We start from the raw sequence: 13,299 nt of genomic DNA, 5'->3' as shown, positions 1-13,299 counted from the left end.
AGCTTCCAGTTCTATTCCCATTAAAGGACTTTATGAAGGGTTTTCTCTATGTTGGTCTTGTGTTCCAGGGCTGGGGGTAGAAGGGCCACACCGTGGTCCTGGCCTCAGCAGTGAGTTGCAACTCTCTCCAAACCTCTGTTTCCTCATCTTTAGAAAGGGGTGGACAGCGTCTGGCTATTCAGAGAAGCTATGTGGTTCAGCTATGGGATTGGGGGCCAGGGAAGTTTGGCAAAACGAAGGGACTCCTGTGTCAGGATACTAAAGAAGGGAGAGCCCTGGATTTGCACCCCTTCCTGTTCACCCAACACCCCCATAAGCTGTCCCACAGACAACTCATAAGGGGAACAGAATTCAGTTTTTACCAAGGAAACGCCCATGTTTCCCATCACTGGCATCACCACCCAAGCCAGAAGCCTTGGCAGGTTCCTTGAGTCTTTTTCATCCTTCATCCATTTATCTGACTCCCTGTCAATTTCCCGCTGCTGAGCCAAATATCTTTGGAATCCGAACGCTTCTTTTCATCCTCACTGCTCTTGTAGACCAAGCCAACAGTGGTCTCACACATCCACGCCCTGCCCTCTTCATTCTCCATACTGTGGCCACGTGGATCCATCCTTCCCAAACTCAGATCCCAACCTTGTCACCAACCCACAGCTCCTTGTGGCCGTGAGAAGGGATTCCAAATGTGAGTGCCTACAGGAACTGTGGTGGCAATGTAACTAAGTGAGGAAAGTGGCCGGGTTTGAGGGGAAACCCCAGGACCAGCGAGGTGCGATAGGACCACTGACACTTGGGCTCAGCGTTGGGATTTGACAGTGCTAGGGAAATGGCAGCAAACTGGAGAATATATGCCACGTCCAAAGAGACCAACGGCTACTTGGCCCCGGCAGGATGCAGACTGCATTGCTAGATCTTCCAAATTTTTCAGAAGTTGCATTAGTTCGTATTATGTAAAAATCTCTTGATTTTCAAATGTTGGCAACTAACTCAGCCTTTTTTTTTTTTTAATGTATGGGCTAAACCAAATGTGTCAGTGTCTTATATCCAGCAGCTGCCAGCTTCCAGCCCCGGGCCTACAAGATCACCCAAGGGCCGCTATTTGGAATTCACGGCCCTTCAGGATCCAGCCTCCTACCGCCAGCCTCTCAAACCATACCAATCTATTTGAAATTCTCTGGAACAGCTGGGTTGAGTTAGACACACAAAACCCTCCACCTGGAATTCTTTGCCCACTTTACCTGGCAAGCTCCTGTGGCTCTGTCGTCCTTCAGGCGTCTCTCCTCCAGGAAGCTTGGTTAGCCCCCTAGCCTGATGAAGTGACTCTTCCATGCTCTCAGCCCCCGGTGAAACTTCCATGTCCTTTATATTGTGGTCTTCCACATCCATGTGACTTTTGAGCCCCGGTACGAGGTCTGTCGCCTGCTGGATCTCCAGCCTTCGAGCATGGTGGCCACACTGCCGCCCTCTCGTGGGTCAAACCGGACTCACCAGGCAGTGCCCCCTGAACCGGCTTTGTCTTCAGGTTTCAGTACTGAGGGAGCCCGGACTGTAGTCCCAGTGCTACCACGAACTTCTTAGGTACCTTTGGAGCCTCTTTCTTCTCTACGACCTCAGCATCCTCTTCCGACAAGCAGGATAACTAAATGAACCTTGCAGGTCATATATTTCACTGTTCCAAGAACCAAAATGAGGGCTGTGAAAGGGCTTTTGAAGCTCCCCTAAGTCAGCCTGGAGGGAGAGGTTACTATGAGCGAGCTGTATAATAAACACGCGTCTGCACAAGGCTGGAACACAGTAATGGCTTCCCAGTTCTTTTCCATCTCACTCGAGGGCAAGGAACACGTCCAATTCATGTTTCCCCAGCGTCCATCGAAGGACCCGGCAGACAGGGGCCTTGGGGAAATGTTGGCTGAGTGAACAAATGCCAAAAGCTTCTTGAAGGGGAAGGAGTCCAGGCACATCGTCAGATCCCGAAAGCAGCGACTTACCTGTTTTGTTCATCTCCCATTTGCCCCACTGGAAGCCTAGAGCCTGGATATGGTGAACCCTTGGTAACTACCAGCTGAAGGAGGAAAAGCAGAGAGAGCGAGGGTGAGGCAGGAGGTGTCAGGAAATCGAAATCCCAGGACACAGAAGTTCTCAACCTTCGGTTTGTCAGCGCTTAATCCCCTCCCCCTGGGAGGCAAGAAAGGACTCCAGCGGCCCTGTTGATAAGATTTATTATTCTCCGCTCTGTACAAGCCGCGTCTGCCACCCGCCCCCCACCCCCCACAAACCAAGAGCGCCCAGTCCCCCCTTGTGCCCCCCCAAACTGCTCGTACCCCACTGTCCGGCCAGATTCCAAAGGAAGGGGGAAGGGCAGTTCAGGCCCACCTCCACCGAGCTTATTGGGGGACTGAACAGCTGCTGCGGCAGGGGGCTGATGAGGGTTACAAAACGGGGCTGGACGGAGGATTAAGTTCAGCGTCTGACAGGAGGAGAAGAGGGCCAGAGAGGTCCAGATGGGGATGGTTCAGTCTTGAGTTTGCATGACACGGGCCTGGAAGGAGGCTAGTCTGTCTGAAGTTCTGAAGGATGGATGGGACAAAGGGAGGAGGGGAAAGAGTCTGCTCGGCCTCCCGAAGGGGCGAGTCCGGAAGGGGACACCTGATCAGAGTGGCAGATGGGAAGCACCCCCCCGCCCTGGTCAGGCATCCTTCCCGGGCAAGGTGCCCGTCCCTGCTCCAGGCCCCCCGAGGCCCTCGGCCTTGTGGGCCAGGCGGTGTTTCTTGAGGCCGTAGGTGTTGGCGAAACCCTCACCGCAGGAGGAGCAGCGGAAAGGCCGGCCGCCCTGGTGAGCCGCCAGGTGCTTACGGAAGTAGCCAGGATCCTTGAAGGCCTTGAGGCAGGCGGGACAGCGGAGCTCGGGCCGCGGCGGCTCGTGCGCGCGCTGGTGGCGCAGCACGGAGCTCAGGTAGAAGAAGCCCTTGCCACAGTGCTCGCAGCGGTAGGCGCGCTCGCCCAGGTGCAGCCGCTGGTGCTCCAGCAGGTTGGAGCGGTAGCGGAAGGTCTTGCCGCAGGCGCCGCAGCGCTGGGGCCGGGCCACCGCGTGCAGCCGCCGATGCTCCGCCAGGCTGGACGACTGCGCGAAGCGCTTGGCGCACACGCCGCACTTGAAGGCCCGCTCGCCCGTGTGCACCACGCGGTGCTGCCGCAGGTACCAGGAGCGCAGGAAGCCTCGGCCACACACGCCGCACCGGTAGGGCCGCTGCTCCGTGTGGCAGCGCTGGTGGCGCATCAACAGGGCCGCCTCCCAGAAGCGCTTGCCGCACACCGGGCAGCGGAAGCCCCGCTTCTGCCGGTGGCTGCGGCGATGCAGGAGCAGGTCGTAGGCACCCGCGAAGCTCTGGCCGCAGAGGCCGCAGCCCAGGGTCCGCCGCACCAGGTGCACGTACTTGTGAGTCACGAGGCCCAGGAAGTGCTTGAAGCTCTGGCCGCACGTGGCACAACTGAAGCGCTCGGGGCCCGCACCAGCAGCCCCGCCGCCCCCGGCCACCGCCGCCCCGCTCGCATCGTCGCCCCCAGACACCCCTGCCAGCGCCGCTACGGCCGCCCCCACCTCCCCGGCCAGCCCGTTGTCCAGCACGTTGGCCGCATCGGTGCTGCTGGAGCCATCCGAGGGCTGGGGGCCGCCGGGCGCGGGCGGGAGCAGGCGCTCGGGAGCAGCCTGGTGGACCAGCTTGTGCCACATGAGGTTCTCGATGAAGCCGAACGTCTTGCCGCAGGCGTCGCAGCCGTACGGCTTCTCCGCCATGTGCGCCTCCTTGTGGCTCATGACGTGGAAGAGGTCCGGGAAGTGCTCGCCGCAGTCCGAGCAGGCATAGCTCAGTCCATCGGCGGCGCCCCCGGACGTGGCCGAAGCGCCCGGGCCACAGGCCCCGGCCGCGCCCTGGCTGGCGGGGAGGCCGGCGGCCCCGGCCAGGGCGCAGGGCAGCTGGAGCCGGTGCACCTGGCGGTGGCGGGTGAGGCTCTGCGGGTAGCCGAAGACCTTGCCGCACAGCTCGCACTTGTAGGGCCGCTCGCGGGTGTGCACCACGTGGTGCTTGCTCAAGTGGAAGGACTCGCGGAAGCGCTTCCCGCACACCGGGCACTGGTGTGGCTTCTCGCCCGTGTGGATGCGCTCGTGGCGCTTCAGGGTCTCGCGGCGCCCGAAGCCGCGCCCGCAGATGCCGCAGCAGAACGTCTTGCCGGGGACACTGGCGCCCGAGGCTCCAGCCCCGCTGGTACCGGCCCCGCCGAGCAGCAGCGGGTGAGCGCCCAGGAGCGGGACGGGCACGGCGCCGTACACCACCGCCGCCGCGGCCGCCGCCGCCTTCTCGCTGTCTGTGGCCGGGGGGTCGGGGGGTAGGAGGTAGGGTCCCGAGGGGAAGGTGGGCGGGGGCTGCGGGACGGAGGCCGTCGCGTCCTTGGGCGCGTCGGGGGCCGCGGGCGGGGCGTGGGCAGCCTTGTGCCGCAGCAGGCTCTGGGGCGCCGAGTAGGACTTGCCGCACAGGTCGCAGGGGTACACGGGCCTCGGCCCCGCCGCGCCCGCGCCCGCGCCCGCGTGGGCCGCCTGGTGCTTGAGCAGGTAGGCAGCGTCGCGGAAGGCCTTCCCGCAGATGCCGCAGGGCAGGCGCAGCAGGTCGGCGGAGTGCGTCTTCACGTGCCGCTTGAGGCTCTCCCTGCGGTTGAAGCTCTTGCTGCACACGGAGCACGAGAAGGGCTTCTCGCCCGTGTGGATGATCTGGTGCTGGTGCAGGTGGCTGGGCTTCTTGAACACCTTCCAGCAGAGCGTGCAGGCGAACGGGCCGTCGCCGCCCCCCGCCGCCGCCGCCGCCGGAGGGGGCACCCCCAGCCCCGCAGGGGCGGTGGGGGTCGCGTTGCCGTCGGCGGGGGCGGCGGGCGTGGCCGGGGGGCCGGAGGACGCCGAGGTGGCGGCGGCGGCGGCGGCGGCGGCGGCGGCGGCGGCGGCGGGCGCGGGCAGGCCTAGCGGGGGGAGCGGCGCGCCTGGCTGCTGCGGGCCCCCCGCGGCCGGCGGCACGTCCTTGTGGCAGCGGCGGTGGCGGATGAGGCTGGAGACGTGGTTGTAGGTGCGGCCGCAGACGCCGCACTCGTATGGCCTCTCCCCCGAGTGCACCAGCATGTGCTGGACCAGGTGCGAGGACTGCTTGAAGGACTTCTGGCACACGCCGCAGGGGAAGCGCCGCTCCATCAGGTACTTCAGCCTCCGGAAGTAGCCCTTGTCGTCCTTGGCGGGATCGCAGCCCGCCCCCGCGGTGGGGCCCGGCGGCGTCTGCGAGGGCGCGGGGAGCGGCCCGGGCGTCCCCGTGGGGGCAGCCAGCCCCGGCGTCGCCCCCGGCCCGGATGCCGGCCCTCCGCGCTTCAGGTTCCCGAACAGGTGCTGGTGTCCCGAGAGGTCGACGATGCCCCACTGCGGGGCCGGGAAGGCGGCATCGAAGAGCGGAGGAGGGGGCGCCCCGAAGGCGGGCGGCAGGGGCGGGTCGGGCTTCTTGGCTTGGGAGGAGGACGACGAAGAGGACGACGAGGACGACGAGGATGAGGAGGGCACCTCGGCCTTGGGTTTGAAGGTGGACTGCGGCGGGTAGTCGTACTGCGGCGGCGGCGGCTGGGGCGGCGGCTGGGGCGGCGGCCCGGGGGCGCAGGGCAGCGCCGCCACCGCCTTGGCGTGCTCCCCGTACAGTTCCATGGGCTCGAAGCGCTGGTGGTTGAGGAACTCTAGGAAGTCGAAGGGGTAGCTCTGGAAGTGAACCCCGTCCTCGCCCCCTAGGCCGCTGCTCCCGCCGCCCCCGGCGCCGCTGCCCGCTGCGTTGGCCTCCATCCTGGGCGGGTGGGAGGTGGGGGAACCCTGCAGAGAGGAGGACGGGGCTGAGGAGGCAGGGCCTCGCGCGGGGTCCCCCGGCTGTGGGCACTGGAAGACTCACACCCACCGGCTGGAGATCCGCCTCCCTCATCGTCCAGCCTTGCTCACCCCTCCCTCTGTCCTTCCACCCCACAGACCAGCCTTCCTCTTGGCTCCGCTGGCCCCAGTGACCTCTCCCCCTCGGCCTGTCCCCTTTCTGAGTCCTCTTCGCTCCTCGTCTCCCTCCTGTTTCTCTGATGCCTTCTATCTCTCCCCGTTTGTCTAGGCTCTTCACACATCTCTATCCATCCTGCAGACCCTGCAGGCCCTCGACTTCCTCTCCTGAGATTCTAATTCTTCCAGCATCCCTGGCTTCCGCTCTCAGTCCCTTGTGCAAACTCTCTCAGGCCTCCACTCTGGGCCCCCCCAGGCCCTCTGCTCTGAGCCCCCTCCCCCCCAACACACACACACTATCCCCAGCCCCCTCCTCTCAATCCCCTCAGGTTTGGCCTTTGGCAAATGATAATAATAGTTTCCATCAGAGCGGTTAAGAGGGTGGCCTCTGGAGACAATGCCAGATCTGAATCTAAGCCCTGCCATTCTCTAGCTGTGTGACCACAGACAAGTTCCTGAAGCTCTCTGTGCCTCGATTTCCTCATCTGCAAATGAAGGTGACAGAGCACCTCCCTACCTCACAGGGCTGCTGTGAGGCTCCAGCAAGCTATGTGTGTGCAGTGCCTGCTTCCCGGCACGCTGGACGCGATTCTAGTTATCGCTCTCACTGCTAGCCGCACGAAGAGAAAGTCAGGACAAATGAGGACAGCTGGAATGAAGTCAGTGTCGGGAGGGGGTTCTTTTACTACAAGGTAGGAAGGAGACTCTGCTTGCCTGGGAAGACCAAGTCACAGCAGCGGGGCTGGGCAGCCTGACACGGCAGGAAACACGCGGGCCCTGGCCCTGGGTTCAAGTCCCATCTCCTTCCTGACCCACACTCTCTCCACTTCTACAAGGGGGCGGTGACCCCCAGAAGGCAGGGGGGCTTAAGGGGGCTGAAATAGGAGGTAAGGAAACACAGCCACTGGCAGAGCTCGTTCAGCCCCTGGAGCTATCTGTACCTTCAGCGACATCGCACACCTGGGAGGAGCCTGATGGATGCTCGGGGAGCATGGGTTCCTGTCCTCGCCCCTGGGGACCCTCCAGGATGGCAGTTATTCTCTGGGCGCCTCCTTTACAGGACTTCTCATTCCAGACTGCGGCTGTCCATGTCTGTCTACCCACCCCCCAACCTCGTCTCCTGCAATTGACCTCTGAGCCTCAGACCCACCAGGGACCTCGGGAAACTCCTCCACTGAGCGGGTGGAGAGCCGGTGAGAGAAGGGCCCACAAGGTCTGCCATGATTCTTGGCTGCCATCCCCCTTCACTGGGGGCCTGGCTCTGCGCCCAGCCCACCACAGGGGTCAGTGGGGGCTACCAACGCCAGGGCCCATCAGCCCCCATCCATCTGGCTGTCTCCCCAGAGAGGTGAAAGGCGAGTGTCTCCTCCACCCCTGCCCGGAGGTCAGTATTTTTAGCCTCCAGCTCTGGGTGTCCCTGGATGAGACTCAACATCCTATGGCCTTCACACTCCCCTAGTTAAGCTGATCTCCGGAAGCAGCAGAGGAGTGCCTGGGGGCTCGGGGAAGCCTGTGGGCAGAACCTGAGTCTGGGAGACGGCGCTGGACTGGGCTGGGGGACAGGGAGAAAGTACATGGAGAAAGGGTGCAGGGAGTAGGGGAGCAGTTAGGGTGCTACGGTGGGGGCATGGGGGGACGGCGTCCTAGGAAGGAAGCCCCGCCCTGGCTCGCCTCCATCAGAGCACAGGTTAACAGCTAGCTCTGCCGGGGCATTTCCCACAGGCCAGCACGCTTCCAAGCAGGTCACGCACACTAACTCACTGAATCCCCACCACAGTTCTATGAGATTGTGACACGGGGCCTGTTGTTATCCCCATTTGACAAAACAGAGGCACAGAGAGGACAAGTGATTTGCCCAAGGTCACAGAGCAAGTTTGTGGCTGGACCCCACCACTACCACCACCACCACCACCACCACCACACACACATACAGGATTGTTCCCTGAGGAGGACGAAGGGGAGGGTGGAACTGTGGGGACAGGAGCCTTATTTGGGGGTGCTCTCTGCATTATGCGGGGCATTCATAGAAGGGGCCAGGTGGCTGGGGGAGGTATTTACCATCCTGAACAGATGGAGCAGTGATGTGGTGAGGCCGTTCCCTCTTGCCTGGAACATTCTTCCCCAGACCTCAAGGCTCCCTCCCGTGCCTCCTTCAGGTCTCTGCTCAGATGTCATCTCCAAGAGAGGGAAAACCTCTAACCCCACCACTCACCAGCCCCTCATCCTGCTGCATTTTTTCCACCACAGTCATTGCCACCAACTTATTGCGTATATTTCCTTTGCTGTGTATTTACTGTCTGGCCTCCTCACCTAAGAGAGTGAAGACTTGGCCTGTCTTGTTCACCACTGGGCCCCTAGCACCTAGCACAGCACCTGGCACAGTGTGGGTACTTGATAAATATTTGCTGAAATGTGGGAATTAAACAGCACCCTCCCAAATCACCAGAGGGTCTACAATGAAATCACAAGGAAAACTAGATGAACAAGAAATGGAAAAGCAACATACCAAAACAGAAGATGCAGCTAAAGCTGTGCTCAGAGATAAATTTATAGCTGTAAATGTCTACTGATACATATTTGTTGCATGAGTGAAGGGATGAGACTATTGCTGACCAGAGCTACCTGAGGGAGGAAGGGGGACATTTAGTGGAGACGGAGCTAATATTGGCAGGGTGTTCCCAGGAGAATGAATTCTGGTGGAAGTGATGTTACGAAGAGGGCCCCAAGGGCAGGTGGGCAGATGCTGAAGGACTGCTGTTGGGAGAGGCAAAGGGGGTGTTACTGGGGACACAGCTGCTCAGGCTCACAATTATTTCCAATGGTAAACGAGAGACATCTCCTTTCTTAGGGGACCCAAGCCTCAAACTGCTATCTTTCTAAGGGGAGATGTGCCATGGATTTCATGCACAGAGTGGTGTGATGGGGGGAACCCCTCCCAAGGGGCAGGAGTCCCACAGCAACCGCAATCACAATCATGACAACTCATGTTTATTGTTTGACCAGTTTCACATGTACCATCACCTTGATGCCTCATAATAGTGCTGTACCATTACTGGACCCATTTTATATGTAGGGAAACTGAGGAGAAGGGGGGGGTCATTTCCCTAAGGTCATGTAGCCAGTGGAGGGGAAAGCAAGTATTGGACTCCAGGTCTCTCTGATGCCAGGACCTGTGGGCCATTCTGGTACAACAAAGCTGCCTTGTGATGAAACTCTAGTCTGTAATAACAATAATAGTAACATATAGTAACACGTAACACTGAACCAAGTGCTTTTTACATGCCCAGTACCCTCCTAAATCCTTTACATGTGTCGACTCAATGAATCTTCCCAATAACCCTAAAAGATGGTTAGGATTATTAACCCCATTTTACAGAGGAAGAGACTGAGGGCCAGAGAGGTCAGTTAATCTCCTAAAGTCATACCACTAACAAGTGGCAAGGCCAGGAGTTGAAGGCAAGCAGTGGGGTTCCAGAGTACATGCTGTTACCCTTACAACATGCTGTCTTTCCTTTTTTTTTTTTTTTGGCTGCACTGCGTGGCCTGTGGGATCTTAGCTCCAACCAGGGATCGAACCCAGGCCCACAGCAGTGGAGTCCTAACCACTGGACTGCCAGGGAATTCCCATGCTGTCTTCGGGTATTTCTCTCTCCAAAATAAAGGAAAGCCCTCTCTCCACCTTATACTGGAAGTATACTTTGCCCCATCCACTTCCCTGGCACTCAGCCCCGGGACTAGCCACTGGCATTTCCTGAATGCTAACAAGCACCGCACTAGGTGTCTTATGTGGCTTGTCTCAAGCAGACTTCACAACAGATTCATAAGATAAGCATTACTACTGTTCACATTTAGTAGACAGGAGGACTAAGGCCAAACCATGTCACTGTCACTCCTCCACTCAAAACCTTCAGTGACACCATCTCAAAGCAGATCAGAGATGACCTCCACAGCCCCAGCAGCTTCCTGGCTGCTCCACCAACGTGCCAGCTCTATTCCTGCCCCAGGGCCTTTGCACTGGCTGTTGCTTCTGCCTGGAAGGCTCTCGCTCCCTCACCTCCTTCACGTCTTTGCTCAGATGCTGTCTTCTCAGTGAGGTGCTCCAAGACCACTGTAACCTGTCACCCAAACCAACATTCCTGCTCGCCCCAGCCTCCTTCCTTTCTCTCCTTTCCTGTCAGCATCACCTGACAAACCATATGGTCTGTTTGTCTGTCTTCTTGCTGTTGGGCTCCAGCTCTAAGAGGCGGGGTCCAAGCAGGCAAGATTTTGTACCTGTTTTGTTCATTGCTCTATCCCCAGGACCTAGAACAGGGCCTGTCTCAAGTATTTGTTAAATAAGTGAATGAATGAAGCCTGGGAAATAGGGAATAGTTTGCTCAGAGATACGCCGGCTGGTGGGATCCAGGGCTCATCCTTGTAACCATTTCACTCTCGGGGGAGGGGAGCAGTAAGGCAGCCCCCTGGTGGGCCACAGCTGTCCAAGAGAGGAGTTTACATACAGGTGTAACTTTCTGGTGTGTGGCTTTCTGGCGGGGGGGGGGGGGGGGGGGGAACAAGAGGATCACAGGAATCTCTTGAAAGCGACCTTCCTGGCACCCCCTCTGACACCGCAGCCCCTGTAACTCTATGCCCTTATCCTACTGTATTTTCTTCACACAAACATTTGTAGTTTGCTTTTTAATTTTCTGCCCCATGAACTGGCATATACACTCCACCAGGACAGGGGGTTTTGTCTGTTTTGTTCTCTGCTGCATCCCCAGTGTGTATAGGTGTTCATTAAACAGTTGTTGAACAAAGGAAAGAATGAACAAATGAAGAACATTCTGGGCTCTGTAGAGCTGACAAAGGCCAGGTGACTGATCACAATGCCCTCACTTCTAAGGCCCTATGAGAGCAAACCTTCTCTCCCCTCATTCTTCCCTTCAATTCCTCTGCTCCAACCTCACTGGCCTCCCACGCCGCCCTTCTGATCCTCATGATCATGGCCACCTCAGGGCCTTTGCACGTGCTCTTCCTCTGCCTGGATGCCTGGAACAGTTCACCCACATCTTTACATGGCAAAGTTCCCTCTGCTAATTCAGGTTTCACCTCTGAAGTAGCTCATAAGACTCAGAAAACCCCGAAAACAGCATTGGTCTTGTTTGTTTGCTTGCTTTTGATCTGTCTCCTCAACTAGACTGTAAATGCCCACAAAACAAAGACTGTGTGTCTCTCTCTCTTTCATGGATGTACGTCCTGGACCTAGAACAGTGAATATTCATTCTGTAAAGAGCGAATGAATGAATGTCTAGGGAAAAAAGAAGTCATGCCCTAGTGGAGCTGGGAGTCTTCCTCAGGGAGTCCAGGAGAAGGGAGTGAGAAGTGGAAGGTCAGGATGAGAGCTGTCAGGGGCAGGGGAAGACGAGCATCCTGAGAGGGAAAGCCTCACGCAGGGCACTGCTCTGTGGGAAGACAGCGGACAGGAGCTGACCCGGAGGAGGGTGGGGTGGGAGTGTTTCATGGGAGCCTGGGGCTAAACTGGCAGCTATTTCTACCTAAAGGGGGAGAGGATGTGGGTGTGAGAGCACAACTCTAGACGGAACTGTTTATGGGGGGGGTGAGGGGTGTCGGTGATTGAAAGGATTATTCTCAAGGGTAATTATTGGGGGGGGGGGGAATTGGAGAAGGAAAAAAGGCATTCTTGGCCACTGACCAGAATGCAAAGTATTTTTACACTAATGAAGGGGGCGTTGTGGGGGGGGGGCTGGTTAGGAGCTTTGGGGGCTGTTGTGTGTAGACAGACATAATGGGAGACAGATCTGCCGTAAAGCACTAATGCCACACTCTTTGGAGGCAACCTACAGGGGATACTAAAGGGAGGGTTTACGGGCAGCTGCCCTGCATGGGGACGGGCAATGCCGGTGGCATTTTTGGGGCTGTCCTGGAGGAAGCAATGACGGGGGGGTATGTAGAAGGGATCCTATGAGAAAGCCTTCGTGGGGGGCCCTGGCAGCAGTTGGGGGGATCACCACGAATGAGGGCGCTCTGGCAGCTGTCCTACATGGGGGCATTAATGGGGAGATATCTGGAGTAGTCTTTTGGGGGAGCAGTCACTGGGGGGCCCCTGGCGAGGGCTCGGCGGGAGAAGCACTGATGGGAACGTTCTGGGGACCAGGGCGGGCCAGGGCGGGGCCCTCCCGCCCACGTTGCCCCCGGGACCCCGGGCCACGCGCCCCGTCACTCACCGGCGCCGGGGTCTCCGCCGGGAGGAGGCCGAGGAGGCGGAGGAGGCGCCGCCGCTCCGGGGAGACCCGAGGGCCCGACCGGAAGTGCCGCCCCCTCCCCCTCCCCGGCAGCCCCGCGCCGCCCGCCTGCCGCCCGCCCGGAAGCGGAAATCGCGCCCGTCTCCGCGGCGCCGGCGTGGAGGAGCGGAAAGAGGAGGCGGCGGCGGCGACCGGGAAGAGGAAGTGCGCCTGCGCGTTGGCACGGACCAGCGGGCGGGGGAAGACCCGGCCGCTTCCTGTGGGCAGCTGAGCATAGTGCGCCTGCGTCCTGTGCGCCCGCCTCTTCTTAGGACACCGCCCACACCCTCTGGACATCCGGTTAAGCCACGCCCCCTCCTGTAAATTTCATTTAAGCCCCGCCCAGGTCCCCGAATCACGCCTATTTCAGAGCTTAATTATCATAATCCCCACCCATCGTCTCAGAATCCGTCCTCCTCGACCCAGCCTCGTGAAGTTTACCCTGTTCTTCCCCGCCTCCAATCCCCTAATCCCTAGAACTCCAGCTCTCCCTCATAAGCCCCTCCTCTCAGAGCTCCTTAGGCCGAACCACGCCCCTGCGTCTAAGCCCAGCCCCTTCCGTCCATAGCATTTAAGTCCCACCTCTCTTATGACTTTCATGCTAAATTAATTCTGCCTCGAACTTCCAAAGCGTTCTCTGAAGTCAGTGGGTCTCAAAGTACGGTTTGGAGACCAGCAGCATTGGCATCACCAGGGAATTTGTTAGAAATGTAAATTCTCAGATCCCCCTGCCTCTTGACTTCCTGAATCAGAGGCCCTGGGGGTAGGACCTAAGGACCTGGGTTTTAAAATACCCTTCAGGTGATTCTGATGCAGGCTGAAGTTTCGAACCACAGCTTTACCACACCTTACACGGGCCCTCTCGTATACTCTCTGTAAGCCTCGCCCCTAACTCGGCCCCACCTCAAGCAGCTGAGCCCGATTCTATTCAGCTCTTCCTCCTAAGCGCCCCCTCTCTCAGGGCCT

The 13,299-nt window shown here is 59.0% G+C and overlaps 1 protein-coding gene across 1 annotated transcript; it reads right to left on the bottom strand.

Moving 5' to 3' along the window:
* Positions 1-2,312: 2,312 nt before the first annotated feature.
* Positions 2,313-12,404, bottom strand: ZNF865 (zinc finger protein 865). Its single transcript, XM_068527873.1, has 2 exons — positions 12,277-12,404; positions 2,313-5,884 (listed from the first exon to the last, which is right to left on the bottom strand). Exon 2 carries the CDS (start codon positions 5,855-5,857, stop codon positions 2,687-2,689), a length of 3,171 nt encoding a protein of 1,056 aa, XP_068383974.1. The 5' UTR covers positions 5,858-5,884; positions 12,277-12,404; the 3' UTR covers positions 2,313-2,686.
* Positions 12,405-13,299: the final 895 nt, after the last annotated feature.

The sequence above is a fragment of the Eschrichtius robustus genome, chromosome 19, assembly GCF_028021215.1.
Source record: "Eschrichtius robustus isolate mEscRob2 chromosome 19, mEscRob2.pri, whole genome shotgun sequence".
In the NCBI taxonomy this organism is placed as follows: Eukaryota; Metazoa; Chordata; class Mammalia; order Artiodactyla; family Eschrichtiidae; genus Eschrichtius; species Eschrichtius robustus.
Note: the sequence above shows the minus strand (reverse complement) of the source record. Positions and strands in the feature narration are given on the sequence as shown.

Excerpts from the sequence above, each read along its gene's own strand:
- ZNF865 (XM_068527873.1), bottom strand. The coding sequence starts at position 5,857 with ATGGAGGCCAACGCAGCGGGCAGCGGCGCCGGGGGCGGCGGGAGCAGC.